The 19,825-nt window shown below is 41.1% G+C and overlaps 2 protein-coding genes across 2 annotated transcripts; one reads left to right on the plus strand and one right to left on the minus strand.

The window, feature by feature from the left end:
• Positions 1-627: 627 nt before the first annotated feature.
• On the plus strand, positions 628-12,853 carry gpc2 (glypican 2; the record flags this gene model as incomplete). Its single annotated transcript, XM_079268370.1, has 11 exons — positions 628-805; positions 2,543-2,701; positions 3,920-4,054; positions 5,180-5,355; positions 5,472-5,552; positions 6,565-6,730; positions 7,415-7,545; positions 8,574-8,720; positions 9,507-9,643; positions 12,036-12,208; positions 12,345-12,853. 11 exons carry the CDS (start codon positions 628-630, stop codon positions 12,620-12,622), a joined length of 1,761 nt encoding a protein of 586 aa, XP_079124496.1. The 3' UTR covers positions 12,623-12,853.
• Positions 12,854-15,239: 2,386 nt separating this feature from the next.
• LOC306777909 (integrin alpha-6-like) lies at positions 15,240-18,900 on the minus strand (the record flags this gene model as incomplete). The annotated part of the gene is made up of 11 exons (XM_079269215.1): positions 15,240-15,326; positions 15,576-15,701; positions 15,842-15,946; positions 16,127-16,237; positions 16,350-16,451; positions 16,547-16,723; positions 16,836-16,938; positions 17,147-17,221; positions 17,301-17,380; positions 17,457-17,540; positions 18,892-18,900. 11 exons carry the CDS (start codon positions 18,898-18,900, stop codon positions 15,240-15,242), a joined length of 1,059 nt encoding a protein of 352 aa, XP_079125341.1.
• Between the last annotated feature and the right edge of the window lie 925 nt (positions 18,901-19,825).

Raw genomic sequence — 19,825 nt, forward strand, 5'->3', positions numbered from 1 at the left:
CAATATCTTTTCATGGTTTAATCATCCAATATACAAATATAATGAAATTAACAATAAATAAAACATTCCAAGAGGCTTTAAACGCTGTAGTTTTGGGCTGCTCGTTAGAGCATAACAATGTTTATTATCTTGTATATTTCATTTTCATTCAATTTAACCAAATGTATGGCTGCCATTTTATTTTACTCTGTTTTTACATTGGTTTTTGTTATGTCTATTTTACACACACAAAAACCTTGCCTTTGCTTTTATTTTGAAAACAGTCACGTTTCCGGTAGTATGCTGCCAACTCCTGTGAGCTTGACTCAGTGTGTTGGACGATGCTGAGGGACGGGAGTGCCCCACTCACATTCATATTACATTTACGCACAACAGCGGATCTCCCAGGAAGGACACATTAACTGGACACGATGGATGGATACATATTTGTGATATAAAAACCAGCTCGGATTTATCTGTTCACTTATTGGGGAAAACTATGAGTCTTTTAAACGAGGGATATTATTTTTTACTTTTGGGTGCATCTAAACCGGCCATTCATTAATTGATAAAGGAGCTGCACGCACCCTTCTGGTTTTATATAAACCCGCCCTCTCTCCGGCTTTTTCTCTGAGTCCCGAGGTGAGGATGGCTACCCGGCTATCTTTCTGCAGGTACCCGCTGCTGGTGCTGCTCTGTGCGGTCTGTGCACTGTCGGGGACCCGGAGCCCCGTGGCTGCTGCGGGGAGGAGCTGCGCCGACACCCGGCAGGTGTACGCAGAGAAGGGGTACAGCACTGGCACCGCTCCGCTGACTCAAATCTCCGGTAAGACGCTGCAAATATAGCCTCCGGGTGGATATAAATTAATAACACAACTAAGACATTTTTTGGGGGACTCACGTAGAAGAGTCCCATCTTCATCTGGTAGGAAGCATGTGCCCAATTCAAGTTTATACTATAATTTAAGATAGATGTCTCAGCAGAAATGTATGTGGGTCAGCATGCTCTAGTTTGTCTCAACAGTAATAACATACCATTATGCACATTAAGGTCACTATAAACTCGCTGCTTACCACCACACATTATTTATTATGGCAACATAATCGCCTGTTATAAACACCTTTACATGACAAACACACTACAAGTGACGATAGAAAAGTCATACCTAAAAGTACAAGATAGCACAAAACTCACTAATATCCACCAGAGACACAATGCAGGAATATCATGTTGAGTTTTCCTCAAGAGAAATTATACAGGGTGGTTTAAAACAAATTACACCCGCCCCCTCCTCCCCTCTGTGCAGTTTAAATAGGATGATTAAGGGGATGAGCAAATTGCCAACACCGGAGCAACAAAGAACCTCGCCCCTAATTAGTCTTTGCCTACTGGCCCACTGTTAAATCCCCGCATATACCCATAGGCTCTGTTCACTGTTGATAATCTTATCTGTTTAATGAAAACATCACATGGATTACAAACTGTTGGATTTTGGATAATTTGAAGTTTTGGTGTGAGAGAAGAGAGAGAAGGGGAGAGGGGTCAGTAGGTGGACATTTGTTTAAATGTGGATGTCTGACCAAGTCTGGGAGCAAATGTTGGAGCACTTGAGTGTCTGAAGAGTGTACTTCTTGGAGGTTCAGCTTTGCATTTAAATCAGCAAGAGAATAACTGTGTGTAAGTGTGTTACCCACAATTTAGGAGTGAAATTTATGTTTGTGAAATTGCAGATCTCAAGTGTGAGGATTTATTTTGTGGCAATTTAGCTCTGTGTGTGAGTCACTGAGACAACTGCAATATTGATTGATTGATCGTGTGTGTGTGCGTGTGTGTGTGCGTGTGTGTGTGCGTTGGGCTATCACTGCCTGAGTCTTGGCTCACTGTCCCGTGGGCCAGGGGAGCAGATGGCCGGGAGAGTGAAGGATGAAGAGAGGCAGTTTAGAAATGGAAATAGAGGGATGAGAGAGGGCTAATAGTGAGACACAGAGAGAACAAAAGAGGCAGAGGGGAACATCAGCGAGGGTGGAGTTGGGAGAGTTTCGACTGTATTAACAGCAGCAATATTCATGCTCGAAGTAAAATCATAGAAACAAAGAATTCAAACCTTTTCCCCATTCACAGTGCCGTGTTTTTTCTTCCTCCCCTGGTTGTCGTTTGCATATCATTACCTCTGACATATCAAAGACCCAACCTGAGCTGACAAAGAAAGACAGATTGAAGTTGAATAATTCATGTCGGGAAATTACAATTTCCTATCACACCCTTATCTTTGATAAGATTTCCCCACAGTAACTGAACAGACTGATAAGTGGAGTAATGGACTTTCTCACTAAAAACATCTGCTTTTACCTGATAAAAGACCTACTGATGTTATTGAGAACAAGCCTTGGTTTTGGTTTAGGTATTAATAACAACTGTATAGCACCTTTTAGCCACAAAAACAGAATTATACATGATGTTATGATGAAACCAAAATAATGATTTCTCCAAAGAAGTTACTAAAACCCGCATGATCGATCCTATCCTCTTTCTCCTCTGGCCTGGTTTGACTTTGTCCTCCAGGTGAGCACCTGCGGCTCTGTCCTCAGGACTACACCTGCTGCTCCAGTCAGATGGAGGAGACGCTGGCCCTCCAGAGCGAGAGAGACTTCCTCAAAGCCGTCGAGGAGAACAGCCAGTTCCTTTTGACTACCTTCACGCAGAGACACCGCAGGTTTGATGGTGAGAGACGGGTGCATTATTATGATTATGTTTAATGGGTTGAAATTGATTGAAAAAAAAATCCTTCTTCTTGAAGCCACAATGGGTCCATTTAAAGGGGGGAAAAAAGGGACACGGCCTCTCCTTGTCTCACCCTCCTTATCTACCGAGTTCGTGGCGATGAGTGACAGCTGTTTAAAAACGTATTTATGATCTCCGACTGCACAGTTCCTCTCAGATGGTGGGATATCTGAGTCTCAAAATTGACTTTGGAAGCTAAAAACACTGCAATGCATGCATATTGCAGAGATCCTAACATGCTTCTTATTTATGTTTAATCAACCCACAAAAACGGCTGAATTTCAAGAAGTACTCCAACAAGTTTTGTATTGCACCTTCATAAAATTGGGGGACTCACAAGAGACAGATAATAGAAATAATGGTCACAATTGTGGCCGCAGAGGTCGAGATATCCTGACATTTAGTCCCTAGTTTTGGTTAAACTCCAGAAACACTGGAGTTCCTTTTGCCATGAAACAACTCGATAGCGTCACAAATGTAACTCTTTTTAAAACTGCACACCTCCAGTTTGCAACTCAGACTTTATGCTATAAACCTGCAGTCACCAAGCATAGCTGAGGTGACCTAATGGCATCACTATGACATCCTCAGAGTGATTTTGTCAGACCTTTGAGGGACACACGACATTTTACAATCACGGACTTACCACGGCCAGTAAACTGAACTTCATGTATAAAATCGGTGGAATGTCCCTTTCAACAAATGGTCACTGTGGGGAAACTTACCCAGACAGCTTCAGTGACTGCATTCCAGAGAATTCAGCCCACGTTGTCTCAAATTCTGTATGTATGGCTGCAGATTTGCAGCATCAATAGCAGAGAGCTGAATTAACACTTTCTCCTCCCAGCTGGTGTGGACTGCTATCACCTTCCCCCCCCCCCCCCCCCCTCCTCACCTTTTACATAATGTGCATGATGAATCATTTAAAGATCCTGAAGGAGTGGGAGGCTGCATATGATTCCTAAATAGAGTCCACGTTGTTACACTGATTTACCAGCATGCAGGTTCTGATGTAACTGTCCCTATGAGCTGTTAATGTTGGAGCGGAGGGGGTGTCTGAGCGCCTACGTACAGAAACCTATCTAAGATACTACAAGAGAATAAAATGGGTGACAAATTCATATCTAATCTCTGCATTTCCTGTCTGTGTGTCTGCAGAGTTCTTCAGAGAGCTTATAGACTTGTCAGAGAAGTCTATGAACCAGATGTTTACCAAGACCTACGGCCGTCTCTTCACCCAGAATGCACACGTCTTCCAGGAGCTGTTTGTCGAGCTGCGCAGATATTATTCTGGTTAGTTTCATCACTTCATTCATCCCACTTTAATGTTATGTATTCAGATAGTCTAATGGTCCTTGTAAAGCGCTACCAGTACCTTACTGACACCTGATTACCTTATTTGCATGCCCCCTTTCTTCTCTCATCCCATGTTTCCTGTCCATCTTTACTCTCAACTTTCAAAAAAGTAATCTAAACCTAAATTACTGGACGATTTTGTTCGCCAAAAGATCAGCATCTGATTTGGCAACAACCAAATTTCAGGCGACAATATGGGCCTCCATCACCTCCACGAGGAATGAATCATTGCACATGCGTGTTTAAGAACACGATGTTTGGTTGGTCTGGTTAAAGTTGGTAAGTATGGTAAAGGAGCTGCGATGATTCTTGTTGCAGTGGGAGTCTAGTGTCGTCTTATCAGTCCACATCCCTGTTGTAGTAAATCCACAGCCGCTCTGGGCAGCAGAAAAGAGGCAGTATTGTCTTTTGAGGAGAATTAAAATGCAGAGAATTGGAATCCCACGGATGACTGTTTCTATTTCTGTTCCGGATCGCTCTATTTTGGCATTGCAGGCTGTTGCTGCTTAGTGAACCTGTCTTTGTCTGCCAAACAACATGTATGGCTAATTTGAGGCTGTATTGTAGACTACAGATTGGAGAGTTGCATTCTCATAATCTGTCTGCCAATTGATTAATGCACAAAGAGACTGACATGGATTTAAAGGAAGACGTGAAAAGAATAGTGAACATAACATATTGTGCTACGGTTGTGTTTAATAGACCATTTGATTACAGTATCCTGTGTACCAATTGATTAATTGGGATCTCAGGCTCCCTCCAACAATACTCATTTAAATATGTATGAACAGCGGTCAAGCAGGAGGCGCTGCATGCTGAAGTACTAGGGACTAACTCACAGTGTTTGCTGGGTTTACGAGCATCAGGTGACATATGGCACTTGGGGTGAACTACCTTTAACATAATAATATTAGTAACATGGACCAATGAGCATCATAGGAGCACGCTGTATAAGGATATGGTTCTAGTACCATGCTCTCTTTCTTTCATAAATCCCAACAGGAACACCGTTTTTGACAGATTACAGATACTGTATGCTGACAGTTGCTCTTGTGTCCACAGGGGGCAGTGTCAGTCTGTCAGAGGTTCTCTCAGACTTCTGGTCCAGATTGGTGGAGCGAGTCTTCTCCCTGGTTAACCCCCAGTATCAGTTTAGTGAGGACTACCTGGAGTGTGTCAGCAAACACGCCGAACAACTGCAGCCCTTTGGGGAAGTGCCCCGCAGACTGCGTGTACAAGTATGTGTCTTGTGATGAAAGACGCTAAGATGCCTTTGATGCAACATCATTTACAGTTATGATTGATTATGATCAATTGACTAACATTGTTGTGCTCTCTTCCCGTTTAAATTCAGGTGTCGAGGGCTTTCATTGCAGCCAGAGCTCTATCTCAGGGCTTGGCTACTGGTCGGGATATTGTTAACAAAGCAACAAAGGTGAGTTGTCCCTTAACTGTTGTCTATTCCTCTTTTAAAACTGCATCGGCAAGATTTGAATGTATAGAATAGAATGCTTTATAGCCTAAATCTAAAGGTGAGGGCCTTTATAATGATATGTATCATTATTTCTATGTCACAACTCAAAACAAAGTTGGAGTGAGCTTCACAATCATGCAACATAAAAGACTGTAGATTCACCTTATTGGGTAAAAGTTATAAAGGTGGTTAATAGAAGACTGTACATTTAAAAAAAAAATGCCCACGGTGATATGTTCAGACTGCTTGTTGTATCTGACCAACAATCCAACTATCATATATGACAAAGAAAAGCATCAAATCCTCACATTTGAGAAGTTGGAGTCATGAAATATTTGGCATTTTTGGTTAAAAAATATGTATTGTTTGATTTTCAAAATGGTTGTTGATAAATATTTTGTTTATTAATAAATCAACAAATCATTTTAGCTCTACATCTTTCAGTCTTGTCCCTATTAGTATCAACCAATCACAGGATCGGTTTAATAAACTAAGAAAGTGCTTGTTTTTCGCGCTTTAAAAGGTCAGAGCACTACAACACTGTAGTCGTTTAAAGTTACAGGTTCTCAATATGATATTCAGAGCAGAGGGATTGCCTCCAGACACGTGCATCTGCCCCGGCTACGTAAATAAAGCAGAGAAGCTTAAAACACACACACACACACAGAGGGAGAGCGACTTCATTCTCTTCTCAGGACGCCATTACTCCACTGTAGACCATTTCAACGGAATTGCATTGCTCTGCAACAGCTTGGGTCCATGTTTACTTCCTGCAAGTTCATGTCATTCACATACAGTGCAACAGGAAATCATTTGGGATGTTTATGTGTTCAACTGTGAAATGGTCTATATCTTTACATTGCATTTGCAACTATAGTTGTTTGCTGAAATATGAATGCTCTGAGTATGACGAACCCTTTAATAGTGCTATTCTTCTTGACCTACCTCTTCGACCCACTGCTTTGTGTTTCAGTTGACTGCAGATTCAGAGTGTGTGCGTGGCCTGATGCGTCAGTGGTACTGCCCACTGTGTCGTGGCATGCCCTCCCTGCGGCCCTGCCACTCCCTGTGCCTTAACGTGATGAAAGGCTGCTTAGCCAATCAGGGCGACCTGGACACAGAATGGAACAATTTCATTGGTGGGTGAGAGTATAGGTGAACCATACGTCCAAGTATGCTGTTGTTGGTTAAGTGGGTTTAGGGTCAGGTGCACGACACATTGACACACTCGTATTACAAAGAGCCAAAGACGCCTTTGGTTTATAGATCCTAAGAAAAAAATCTCATGGTCCAAATGACATTCAACAGCCTTTTTGAATATTATCATTATTAAATTGAGCATACCTAAAAGTACAGTAATTGTATTGCCCTCATTTTCCTTTCACTTCCTTTTCCCCCTAAATAATTCCTCCTTCATTAATCATTCATGCTTCTCTGCTCCTTCACAATTGATCTGTCTTCCTATGTTTCCTTTCCCCTTTCATCAAACCCATATGTTCCTTCTTTTTTTTCCTTTTCATGTGCAGTGCTTCCTCTTACCTTTCATCGCTCAATCCATGTGTACTACATCCAAACCCATTTTACCCTCATGTCTTTTCTTCATGTGATGTTCGCTTGCTTTCTAATCTTCCAGTTCTGTAAGCTCATACACAGATGTCAATCAAATCTTTTTAGCTGCTTAGCCAGTGAGAGATTCCAGTCACAGGAAACCATTGTCACCAACAGTTCTTTCTCTGCATGCACCACCAGACAATGAGAACTTGGAAGAGTGTAGTCATCGCAAACGTTATCACCCTTCTGTATTTCCCTCTGTCCTGTTTCAGATGCTCTGTACCAGGTTTCAGAGAAGTTGGAGGGGCCGTTCAACATGGAGCTTGCAGCCGACTCCATCTCTGTGAAAGTGTCAGAGGCCATCATGCACATGCAGGAAAACAGCGTCAGCATCTCCACTAAGGCAAGGAAGATGGCACAATCAGATGCTGGGGAAATAAAATGGACATTGATGCATCTTTATTTTTTTCCATAGGATTTTGCAGACTAGCTATTCTTTTAGGACTTATTGTACCTTTTGTGAGTGTACAAAGATCATCTACCGTCTTTAAAAAAATCCTCTTACAAGTCAAAACTATAATCCTGATTGTTGTTTAATTATAATCGTAATGAGACAGCATGCAAAGCAAGAAAATGACAAGAATTATACACAGAGAGCATGACAGCCTCACAGTATGATTAAAACATGGCAGACGCCCCAGCAGCTAGACACCCACATCTCGTTAGAAACAGGAAAGCTCCTGGTATGTGGTGGCAGCCCTTTAAGGAACAGGGAGCTCTTTCCTTTTCAGCTCAGCTTTGTGTGTTTGCTGCCTTTCACTAACTGTGTGATTGTGGAGGTTATGGAGCACAATGTTATATTGCAAGTTTCCAGTTCAGGTACAACACTTGTGCATACTTAGAAGCTGCTTTTTTTTGCACGGTTAGGATTTGCCAGCACTAACATTCAGGTCAGTTAAAAACAGCCCAGAACATTGCATTTTTGGGCTGTTTTTGCTGTTTGGTGGTGTCAAGAGAGAGCACACTTAAAATGCTTTCACCCACAAAAAGAGCGACTTCTTTGAAGACCCGTTATTGGGGTGTTGCTAAAGGCCATTAAGAGAAATGGTAATATGTATTCTGTTTTTAACTTTCTTAGAGATTTTGACTGTAAAGCCATGACAGGAAATGAAGAAAGAAAGGGGGTCGGGGAATGAATTGGAAGTTTAAAGTACAGTGAGTGTAATAATGAAGTTAAGTTCAACATTTTATCACAAACTGTGTCCTGGAGATGAAAGAATATCTGTGCAAGAATATTCAGGGGTGGACATGTCCTGCAAGTATCACATAGTAGTGGAAAAGCGGTCATGAAAGTTATGGTATATTGAAATTATAGAAACTATCGTTGCACAGCTATTTACACTAGTTTGGCTTTGTTGTTGTTTACCTCAGGTGTTCCAGGGTTGTGGAAGCCCCAGGCCAGCACCAGGACGGTCCAAACGTTCACCCAAAGAGTCAGGGGGCAACAGGAGGCCTTTCCGCACCTACAGCCCAGAGGAGAAACCCACCACTGCTGCAGGCACCAACCTGGACCGACTGGTAAAGAAGAAACATAGCCTGTGTAAACGGGGTGACGTAGCTACACATCCATTCATATTTTGGAATTGTTCAAGAAGTTAAATACAAGAGTTGTGCGAGTGAACCAAAACATTTAAGTTGGGAAATAGAAAAAACAAAACGATGAGCTGGAATATGGTAAAACTCTCCATAAAGCTGTAGTAAAGGGTTCATCTCTTGGAGCAACTCTTTCTACATTACACACAATTTGCCCCATTGTTTGTATGAAAACAACTGATGTTAAGCTTTGAGTACTCAAAAATGTTGTTTTTATTCTTGGGTTGAGTGTGATTTTGATGTATATATTTTGAAACCAATAAAGAATGTCAAATGTTTGCACTGTGCATGAGTCAGGATTCAGACATAGACATCTCTATACAAAAAGCAAATAGAGGATGAGCAACAGTAATAAGTCTAGGCTTGGACAGGAAACTAATAATACAAAGTGCAGCAGTCAGAACCCAGACAGGACTCCTGTGACCACAGAGTGGTATTGAAAGATAGAAGACCAAGAAAATAAATGAATTGACACCAAGAGCAGAGGAGGGAGAAGGTGGATGGTAGGCATTCATATCTATTTTTATTTTTACCTGTACATAAAAGACACGTGGTTTAAGAACTGACCCAGAAGAAGGGTCATGTCAGTTTTTGACCGTGGCCAACGTCAGCGCTGAAGCTTCAATATGCTTCCTCCAGCCAGCCATACCAAACAAGGATACTTTAAAAGCAGGTCTGAGTCATAACCGATTTCTTTCCGCCTCCGCGCAGGTTACCGAGCTAAAGGAGCGACTGCGGCCCATGCGAGGCTTCTGGGTGTCCCTCCCACACACCATCTGCAACGATGAGAAGATGGCCTCCGACGTCACTAATGAGGACCGCTGCTGGAACGGGCAGACCCGGGGGAGGTGAGAGGGATCAGAGGGGATGGTGGTGTTGGGTAGAGGTGGAGGGCAACTGAGTGACGGTGCAGAGGTGGAAGGATGGAACAGATGGAACTGAGTTTATTTAGTTTTGCCACTACCAGTCACCCATATGCTCTCTGCGTGGGTCTGCCTTCTTTTATGCACACAAGAGAAAGCCCAACACCATATATCTGGACTGATATAGAGACATTTTTTTTGTCTATGATGTTTCAGCTGCATTATGCAGCAGTTTTATGTAAAAGTGAACCCACCTTAGCAGCTTTAATCACAAAGTGTGACTGCATCCTATAATATGTGTTGGTATATAGTGTTGGACTACTGTACTTATCTTGGCCAAAATGATACATGTCATGCACATTGCAATTATTCAATGCTAAAGTGGGATAGTTGAATTAATGAAGTGTCTTATTAATTCATTATTAGCAGTTGTTTTTATGATATAACATTGGTAAATGTATTTGGGGCATTCCAATATGTAGTTGTATGGTGCCTGTTCTGTTGATATAGTAAAAATGTAGATATATTAGTATATAATAGATATATTACAATTTCTGGGCCACAGTGTTTCTAATTAAAAAACAAACGTTTAGTGGCTAACTCACAGCCGCTGCTTTGCACTGTTTTCATACAGCGGTCAAAGCTGATAATGCCGCCCAGACCGACTGCGTTGTCACGGATGCGTAGCATCCACCCTCTGGTTCCCCCACAGGTCACAAGTCTACAAGGTTCATTTATTGTCATTGTACAATAGGGTTGCACATCGAAATGCAGTTTGTTGTCCCATTTTGCTACATAAGAAAAACAAACAAAACAAAAAAATGCTCATTAAAATGAAATGTTATTATATGTGGAGGATGAGTTTTAGGAGTCTCACAGCCAGAAGAAAAAGCTGCTCTGAAGTCTGGTGATACGGCGGTTGATACTTCTGTATCTATTGCCAGATGGCAGCAGGGTGAACAGGCTGTGGCGAGTTTTATCTTTTAAAATACTTCGAGCTTTTCGCAGGCTACCAATGAAGTTCTGGGCGGTTTAATTGTGCACGCCCCATGCCAGTTAGTAATGTTTGCAGTCAGGATGCTTTCCACTGCTCCTCTGTAAAAGTTAAGAACCATGCACAGGAATTTTGCCTGACGTTTCCTTAAGAAATACAGCCGTTTATGAGCTTTCTTCATTAGTTTGGAGATGTGCGATGACCATATCAGGTTGTTTGTGATTCCGATTCCCAGAAAGTTAAAACTGGTAACTTGTTACACCTCAGCTCTATTGATGTAGAATAGTAGAATAGTGTGTGTCTTTACCCTTTCTAAAATTAACAATCAGCTCCTTGGTTTTACTGACGTTGAGCAGTAAGTTGTTCTCTGATCACCTCTCTGCAAGGTTGTTTATTTCCTCTTGGTATGAAGTCTGATCGTTGAATGTAATCTGGCCGATGAAGGTAGTGTCATCTGCAAACTTCACAACAGAGTTCTCTTCACGTTTGGGGTAGCAGCCGTGAACAGGAGGGGGCTGAGCACACAGCCCTGGGGGGCTCCGGTGTTCAACACCATAGTGGAGGAGGTGTGGTTGCATGTCTGGACTGCCTGGGGTCGGTTTGTGTGTCTAATAACCATTAGACAGAGTGATCAGTTTGAAGGGGGAGCTTGTGTTGAAGGCTGAGCTGAAATCAAACAACATTCTGATGTAGGTGTTGTTATTTTCAAGATGTGCGAGTGCTGAGGGGAGACGGCATCCTCTGTGATCTGTTGGCTTTGAATGAAAACTGGTGAGAGTCCAGGCTGTCATGGATGATTTTGACATGCTGTAGAACCAGGTAGTTTGTACTGCTAATAGCTAACACCATTAGCTATGAGCCGCCGGATCAGGCGTCGCCATGTTGAGACGCAATAGAAATGCTTCCAATCTCGTTTTATGCACATTTTTAAAAACAAGACGTTGCAACTCTACTTCTTTGTTCTCTGGACTGAGGGCAGAGTTGCCACTAAAGTGACGCGCTATCGCCTCTCGAGGAAGAAGTGGTATTACAAGAAAGTATGGGCCCTACTGCGACAACAACCTATGCAGCCAATGCACAAGTGCCTTACACTTGCATTCTTTCTAACAGTCAGCAAGGGGCGACTCCTCTGGTTGCAAAAATAAGTCATATTGTATAGAAGTTAATGGAAAAATGACCCTACTTAAAAGAGAGACAGAGTTGCTGGTGAATATAGCAAATGATTGTAAAACTACACAATGTTGATGCTCATACATTTTGTTTGAGTTAAACCTCCCTGCTGCTGTTAGAAGCCACACTGTGGGAAGTTGCCTAGCACTGATTTGAAAAGATCTATGCTTGCATCCATGATGTTTTTGTACATGAATGCCTCTGTGTGTACAGGTACCTCCCGGATGTTATGGGCGACGGGCTGGTCAGCCAGATCAACAACCCCGAGGTAGATGTCGACATTTCCAGGCCGGATGTGAGGACCAGACAGCTGATCATGGAGCTGAGGGTGGTGACCAACAAACTGAGACACGCTCAGAGTGGACAGGACATGGACTTCATGGACAGTCAGTATATACACTTTTGTAGATCCCAAGAGGAGTATTACATTTAGCATTTAAATGAGTTATTCACTCTATTTTTATGAAATGTTTTATTTCCGTTCAACGCATCAGTCATAATTCTCTTTTTTTCTTGTTCCAGGTGAGGAGGGCAGTGGCTCAGGAGGTGGAGATCAGGGTGAAAGGTACAATGATGATTGGCCCGGTTATGGGCCTTATTCCCCGCCCAACAGCAAACCCCCTCGCAACCCCGCTTCCGACCCTGCAAAGCCGCCTCGAGTCCGAGAAAGAAACGGGTCCAAGTGGACCAGAAACAACGGTCACGGCCGGGACAGATCTGCAACCAGCCAGCTCTCTTTCTCCCTGTTTCCTTTGTTGTCATTGCCTTTCATAGTCACTGTTGCCCCCATGTGGAGATAGCTGGTTATTACAGCCTGGAGGTGGATGAGGTTTTCTGAGTCTCAAGCGCACTATGAAGAGAAATAAAAAGTCATTCCATTTGGTTACACCAGCAGACAAAAGACAAAACCAGGCCAAATTAGCAATAATTAAAAATCAGTTTACAGCACAAAATAAAAAGGCTATAACGTGAATATTTTTCCTCCTGCCCAAGCCACAAAAGAGGTATTACCAGGCTACAATAATACTTGATACCGCCATTTTTTCAGTGCCATTTGTTTGACATATTGGAGTCTTGATGCTGAATGGTGTACAGTGCTGGGGCATCGTCTTTGGCGGGGGGTGAAGGAGAAACAAAAAGTAGAACAGCAAATGAATTGGCAGGATGTTTGGCTGATGAAGCTCATGGTCTTTGGTTTGGTGCTCTGTGAGGTGGCGGTTATTCGTGCCAGATAATAACCGTTTAGTTTCAGTGAGCAGCTGAGTTGATCCGAGTGAGTTTGTTTGCTGCCAGTCTCGTGAAATTAAGTTAATTAATTAAACTGATCTTGATTTCAGTCGGGCGGAGTTTCATTTTTCATCTTGTGGAAGTGATCAGATTTAATTTACTCGCTTAATTAAACCTTCGTATTTTTGCTTGGAGATTAAAAAACGTAATTAGTGTGATTCTTGAAACCAAACAAGGGGCTTTTTTGAATGTACCTACATTGCTGTTACTTGTGTAGACAAGGGGTTAATTAATGTAATATATTGATTGTTTTTTATTTATTTGTAAAATACTTAATTGTTCTTATTTTTAAGGCAAGGGTTCAGTTATTATATGTTTTAAAATAACTATTTGTCTTTAACTTTCTCTGGTTAAAAAAAGGAAACATCAAGTTGTGTTTATTCATACTTTTTGGAAACCAATCATTTAAAAATATTGTTATTGAACCAATCACAACAAAACTCTTAATTATCGGACAATATTGGGGCAAAAGACTTGTGTTTTCAGTCTTAACCAGAGATAGTTAGAGCAGTCTGTGTGAATGTGTGTTTGTATGATGGTTTTAAATTGTTTGTTGTATGTTTTGGTTTCAAGGTTCTGATGTCATGTTGAGAAGATGTTGGGATGTTTTTTAGTTCGGGGCTTTTCTACTTATTTTCCTAAAAGCAACAAAAGATGAAGAAAACAGTGAGAGAGCTCATGAATCAAAATTAGATTGAATGTTGACGAAAGACAAATTTTGTCAAGAACTGAGAGACGATGGCTCTTAATTTTCATACTGGATGTGTTTCAATGAAGATAAAAAGCAAAAAATATTCAAGAAGGAAAAAACAAAACTTGTGATGAGTGGTCATCCGTAGACTGAGAGGAGGAGAGTGAACTAAAATAATTCGTTCTATCATTTTGGGAAATGTGCTTATTTGCCATTCATGTCTAAAGTAAAGCTGTAGCCAGCAAACGGTTAGCTTAGCATAAAGACTGGAAACGGGGAAACAGCTAGCCTGTTTCTTTCTTTTTGCTTACCAGCACCAAGATCACAAATGAACACTTTGTGTCACGTTTGTATAATCTTTAAAATAAAAGTGTAAAAAGGGTTATGGGACTATTTCTTGGCTGAGAGAAGTTGCCAAGTAGCCAGCCGATACTCCAGGAAGTTACTGGTCTTAGTTACTGCTATGTAAAATGGACAATTTACTTTTTTGTAAATAATATTTTGCTCAAATTAAACCAGATAAGTGTTAATTCCTAAACTTTAGAGGCGCTTGGTTACCTTTAAACCGAGCGAAACAAGCCGTCTCCCCCTTTTTACAGTTTTTAAGCTAAGCTAAGCTAACCAGCTGCTAGCTCCAGCTCCAAGAAAGTAAGTAGGTGTATTTAAGTTAAAGATGGTAAAAGTAAATTGATAGGATCTCAAAAAAAGACAGCAGAGATGTGGATGGAGAACATAAAAATAATGTATAGATGCTGCGAAAAGGACACTTTTCTGTCGAATTGCGAAATTCACTTGGTTGTAACATAAGCACACTTCTAGTCAAACGGGCTATTGCACCTGTACAAAAAAAAGCAAGAGAAGAGTTTCATTCTTGAATTTTGTGGAAACACATTTGCTTTCTACTTTCAATCACTACAAATCTAATTGAGTTTTTCAGTTAAAGTTCAATGTAAGTAGGGACCTTATACAAGACTTCACCACAAACAGTATTATGTTGCACAATTACAAGTGAAAACACAGTATTTCAAAAGCAACAGTATTGTAATCATATGTGCTTTTGACGGCAGTCAGATTAGCTGCCAATGCTTCCATTGAATTTCAGGTAAATTGGTAAATTGTTCTTCAGCACAACCTCTCATCCATCCCCACAACTCGCACAGTCCTTTATGGTGAAAGTACAGCACAACCTTTTTCATGTTGTAACAGTTTTTTGGTATCAAACGAGTGATATTTTTTGCTTCATTAAAAAAATAACTCAAGAAAAGTATATTGGTGTTTTAGTGTTATTTTATTTGAACAAAAGGTTCTGCGTCAAAGATGTCCAAACAAATCATGTAATTCTGCACCAGCAGTAAATAGTATTTGAGCATTAATCAAACTGTTAACAGCTTGTGTTCATGGCATGTGTCTCATACCGTTGAGGCTCCTGTGTTTTCCTTTCAGCCTTTGAGGTGAGCGGTCTCTTTGTTCGGATCTCCATCGTGTGAGTGCTTCTTGTTCTGAGCGAGGCAGTTGATGCATCCACGCTGACAAGGACAGGAAATACAAGATGGTCAACACAACAGTCACTGTTTTTAGTCAATGCCTTGTGATATTGTGCTTGCAGACTAAATCGTTAAGAAATCAGAAAATCTTAATAAAACAATCAGGTAATTTGAAAAGACAACAACCTTTATTACATTCAGTGTTATTTTAGCAATTCATTTTCCACAGATAGTTTACCATAGTTCTCAAAAAACAAAAACTATATTATAGATACATTTTATATTTCTTACCTTCCACAACAAGAAGCCAAGAACTGCCAAAAGCAGGAGCAATGCAATCACAGTCAGGAAGATTATCCACCAGGCCACTTTGGTGAAATATTCAACTTTTCTCTCGAGGAACACTGTCAGTTTTATCTGAGGATATATACATTTTAGTGTTTCATCCGTTTGTGATGGTAGTTACTGCATACGTATGCTGGGAATTTAAACATTTAAGCCCAAATGGCAGCGATTTCCTCCAACAACACCAAACTATTTAAAACACTTTTGGTTACCTTTGTCCCAAGCTTCTCCGGTTTAAGTCCAATATTCTCTGGAGAGTTTGTCAAACTGAGATTAGCATCCACAACAATGTCCAGGTAGTTCAAAGAGCTGTAATCCTGTGTGGGAGAGGCACAATGAACAATTAATGTTGTTGGACAGGCTGGCAATAAAGAGCCACAAAGTCAGTTTGAATAATTCTTGGAAACAAGGTCTTAAAGCAACAAAACTGAGGCATTGTCATCACTGTTATATGTCAGAGATGATGCATTTCAGACATGAGAGGAAGGCATTTTTACCTCTGTGAAAGTGGTGTTCCAGAGGCGGGAATGCAGAACCATCACTGCAGCACTGTCCAAACCCAGCAGAGGGCAACGTATCTGCACACACTTCAGTCCATCTGAGCAGGACTGAAAGGGAGGACAACACGTCTGAGGCTAACATGGGACAATGGAAAAAAACTAATGTTTCCTACAGCCTATTCTTTCTTCAATAACACTTATGATAATAATGATTTCTTACCAAAGTTTTGTATTTCCTTCTTTTGGGAAGAAATGGGAATCCATCAGTAGAGAGCGCTTCATGTTCAGCTTCACGTCTTTTCCTTGAGGAGTCATGCCAACCCTTGATAACAAACATCTGGTTAAGTGTTTATTATTACAGATGTTGCGTGTATTCTTTTGAACAGTCAAACAGAAAAAGGTGGAGGTGTTCATTACCTTTACATGTTGAAGTGGATTCACCTCATCCACAGGTGAGCAGGGGACAGACTGTACACCTTTACTGCTGATCTGAGTCAAGTACAGAAGCCATTTTCCTGCAGAGTTCTCCTTTGGCCAGTGGATGTTTAGTGATGCATTGGCAAAAGATTTCAGTGGTCTGCCCAAATTTGTTATCTGGTAGACAACTAAGATATTAGAACAGTTTCCTTTGACAAGTTTGTGCAGTATGTGGACAAAAAGCAACTAAATGCATTTTAAAGTCAGTAAGCAAAAAATGGTGGCTCACCCTGAATTCATATTGAACTGGAGTTCCAATTTCATCCACCGATGTTATGGCGCTCTCACCCCTCAAACTTTCACCAAGTGACACTTGAGAGGGCCTGGCTAGTCTGTCAAACAAAAAAAATGTCATTATGTTATTATTCTTGGATTATTCAAAGCATTTTAATTACTTTTCAAGTCTGAATTTATTGTGAAATGCTCTTTAATAAAAAATGGCATTCTCCACGTACAAATAGCATAAATACAAAATCTCTGGGTCATTTATATTTGAATGACAACTAATAAAAAACATCAAAGCATCAATCTAGTACCTACCCGTATACTTGGAGCTCCAGCTCAAAAACCACTTTGGCTAATGCCTCAACTGGTTGTATAGTCTGCATACTCGCCCTGGATCACAGGAATAACACAACATGTTGATTCATAGTCATCTAAAGCCCCCTGATCAATAACTGATTAACCTACTTACGTTTCAAGTTCCAGTGTGACGTTGACGTCTTTTGTACTCAGTGAGATGCCGGACGTTGCAAGTAGGACATAGAAGGTAACCTGAAAGGAACAGGGTTACCGTGATACAGTACATGCAAATGTCCACTCAAGGAGGATACTGAGCAGTTCTACTCACTTCTGCGTCTCTTTGGAGCGGGTTTCCCAGTTCACAGTCGATTAGTGTTCCTTTGTCATTGGCTGTACAACTCACTTGTGTTTCCTTTGAACAAATGCATGCAGAAAACAAGAACATTTGTCTTTGTTGGAATAAAGAGTATTCTTCTCCTTTATACTTTATTTGATTACTTTAAACCAGGCATGTCCAAAGTCCGGCCCGCGGGCCAATCACGGCCCGAGGTCAGATTTTATACGGCCCGCGCCTTCTGTCTTAAAATGCATTATTCATGGCCCGCCAGCACAGTCAAAACGGAATGAATAAATCATACAAATTCAACATGCAATTCCTATTTTTATCCTATTTATTTGTATCCAGTCTGGCAATCCAGATCCTTTCAGCCCTTTTCCTCTGGGCGATGTTCCACCTGGGGTTACACTCAATGACAGTCGTTAAAACAGATTTCCATTCATGTAATAAAAAGTGTTTCACCAAAGGTGTCTCCATATTTTTCCTCTTCAGTATATTGTGTTTGTGTTGCATGAAACGAATAGATATGGTGTTGCCTGTTTCACCCACATACTGTAAACCACACTTTTTACAAGAAATGAGATATATACAATTTTTTGACTTCAGACTGCCCCGGGTCATTGTCTGAAAGACCTCTTTTGTGTACCGATTAGTGAACCAGTTTTGGTGTTTAAAATACTGGCCCTGTACTCTGGATTTAGGATCCGAGAGGGGTTTAATCTTCGCTTTTACCAGGAGATCCTGTAAATTCTTATTTTTCCTGAATGCAGCAATAACACTGTAGTTTTGTAATGTTGAGGTTAATGTAATATGTTTGTGAAAGTTCCTCCTACTTTCTCTAATCAGTTCAACCATTGACGGGTTAGGGTTAGGGTTAGGGGTAGGGGTAGGGTTGGGGTTAGGGTTAGGGCTAGGGTTAGGGTTGGGGTTAGGGCTAGGGTTAGGGTTAGGGGTAGGGGTGGGGTTGGGGTTGGGGTTGGGGTTGGGGTTAGGGTTAGGGTTAGGGGGTTAGGGGTAGGGTTAGGGGTTAGGGGTTAGGTTTAGTTAAAAGCAGGGCTCTCCTAAGAGGGCCACGAGGGGCACTGGCACAAGGGGGCACCCTGAGACACCCTGATTGAAAACATGAAGGTTACAGTAAAAATGTACAATTTCACATATTAAATGTGAGTTTTTACAGAAAAGCAGTACAGCCTACATTTCAGTAGGCCTACAGGGAATTAAAGGTGTATTGTTTGACCAGGTGGCACCAGAGTATTTGTTAATAGAAGATAAGGCAGTCCAATTTGTCAGGCCTGATCGAAAAATGATTATAGTGAATCAGCTCTTGAACAGCCATTAATTTCTGCATAAAAAAAACCGTATCCATACGTATCCAAATATGTGAATGAAGCAACTGTCTTAACAAAATGCAATATATCCTACATACCTTTGTCATCAGTCACAAACATCCCACACAACATGAAAACAAGTCAGTCAATCAACCAATTTTTGATTGACTGACTTAGCTCCTCGTCCTCATAAATTGTGTACACACACACACACACACACACACACACACACACACACACACACACGCACACATTTTGTGTATTGTTTCACCAGGTGGCACCAGAGTATTTGTTAACAGATGATAAGGGTTCCAATTTGTCAGGCCTTCAGATCTGATTGCTGCCAATTACATCAATCATCATTATTAAAATGTATTTATTATGTTGTAGTCGCATTTGTAATACTTAGCAGCTGTTGTTGAAGTAGTTTTGGTACTTCAAACAACAATAATTACTGTAGGTTCACCTCACTAAAACAGCAGCCAACACAACACATGGCATTTATAATGAAACTAAATGATAAATGTGTTTAGTTTGGAAAGAAACAAGTTCAGGGGAATCAGTGGGCTAAAATTCATGACGCAAATGAATGAAGACATTGCTGGTGTGAGTTTGGCTCATACTTTCTGATGCATCACATCCATTCTCTGTTCGACTTCCTGTCTCTCTGTGATGGATGTTTAAAAGAAAGAATGGACACAACGATATAACAGAAACTCATACCCGGTGTTTACTGTCTATAAAATAATGCAGCAATTTATATGAGATTCTTTGGTTGATGCTTTCACCCACATAGTGACAAACAAACTATGACACATGGAAAATTCAGCAGCAGTGCGGTTGTGTGGTCAAAATTAGGTGTGAATCTACAGGGTCTATTCTGTTTCTTGTCAAGCTTTTCGTTTTAGTTTCAGAGCAGAGGCCAACACTTTTAAACTTTTTGACAATAGCAGCTTGCAGGAACGGACAAACACAGGCACAGACACATACCAAGGCAGTGATACCACAGAGTGTTTCCACTGCAGTAGTTGG

Source organism: Melanostigma gelatinosum, assembly GCF_949748355.1.
Source record: "Melanostigma gelatinosum genome assembly, chromosome: 5".
In the NCBI taxonomy this organism is placed as follows: domain Eukaryota; kingdom Metazoa; phylum Chordata; class Actinopteri; order Perciformes; family Zoarcidae; genus Melanostigma; species Melanostigma gelatinosum.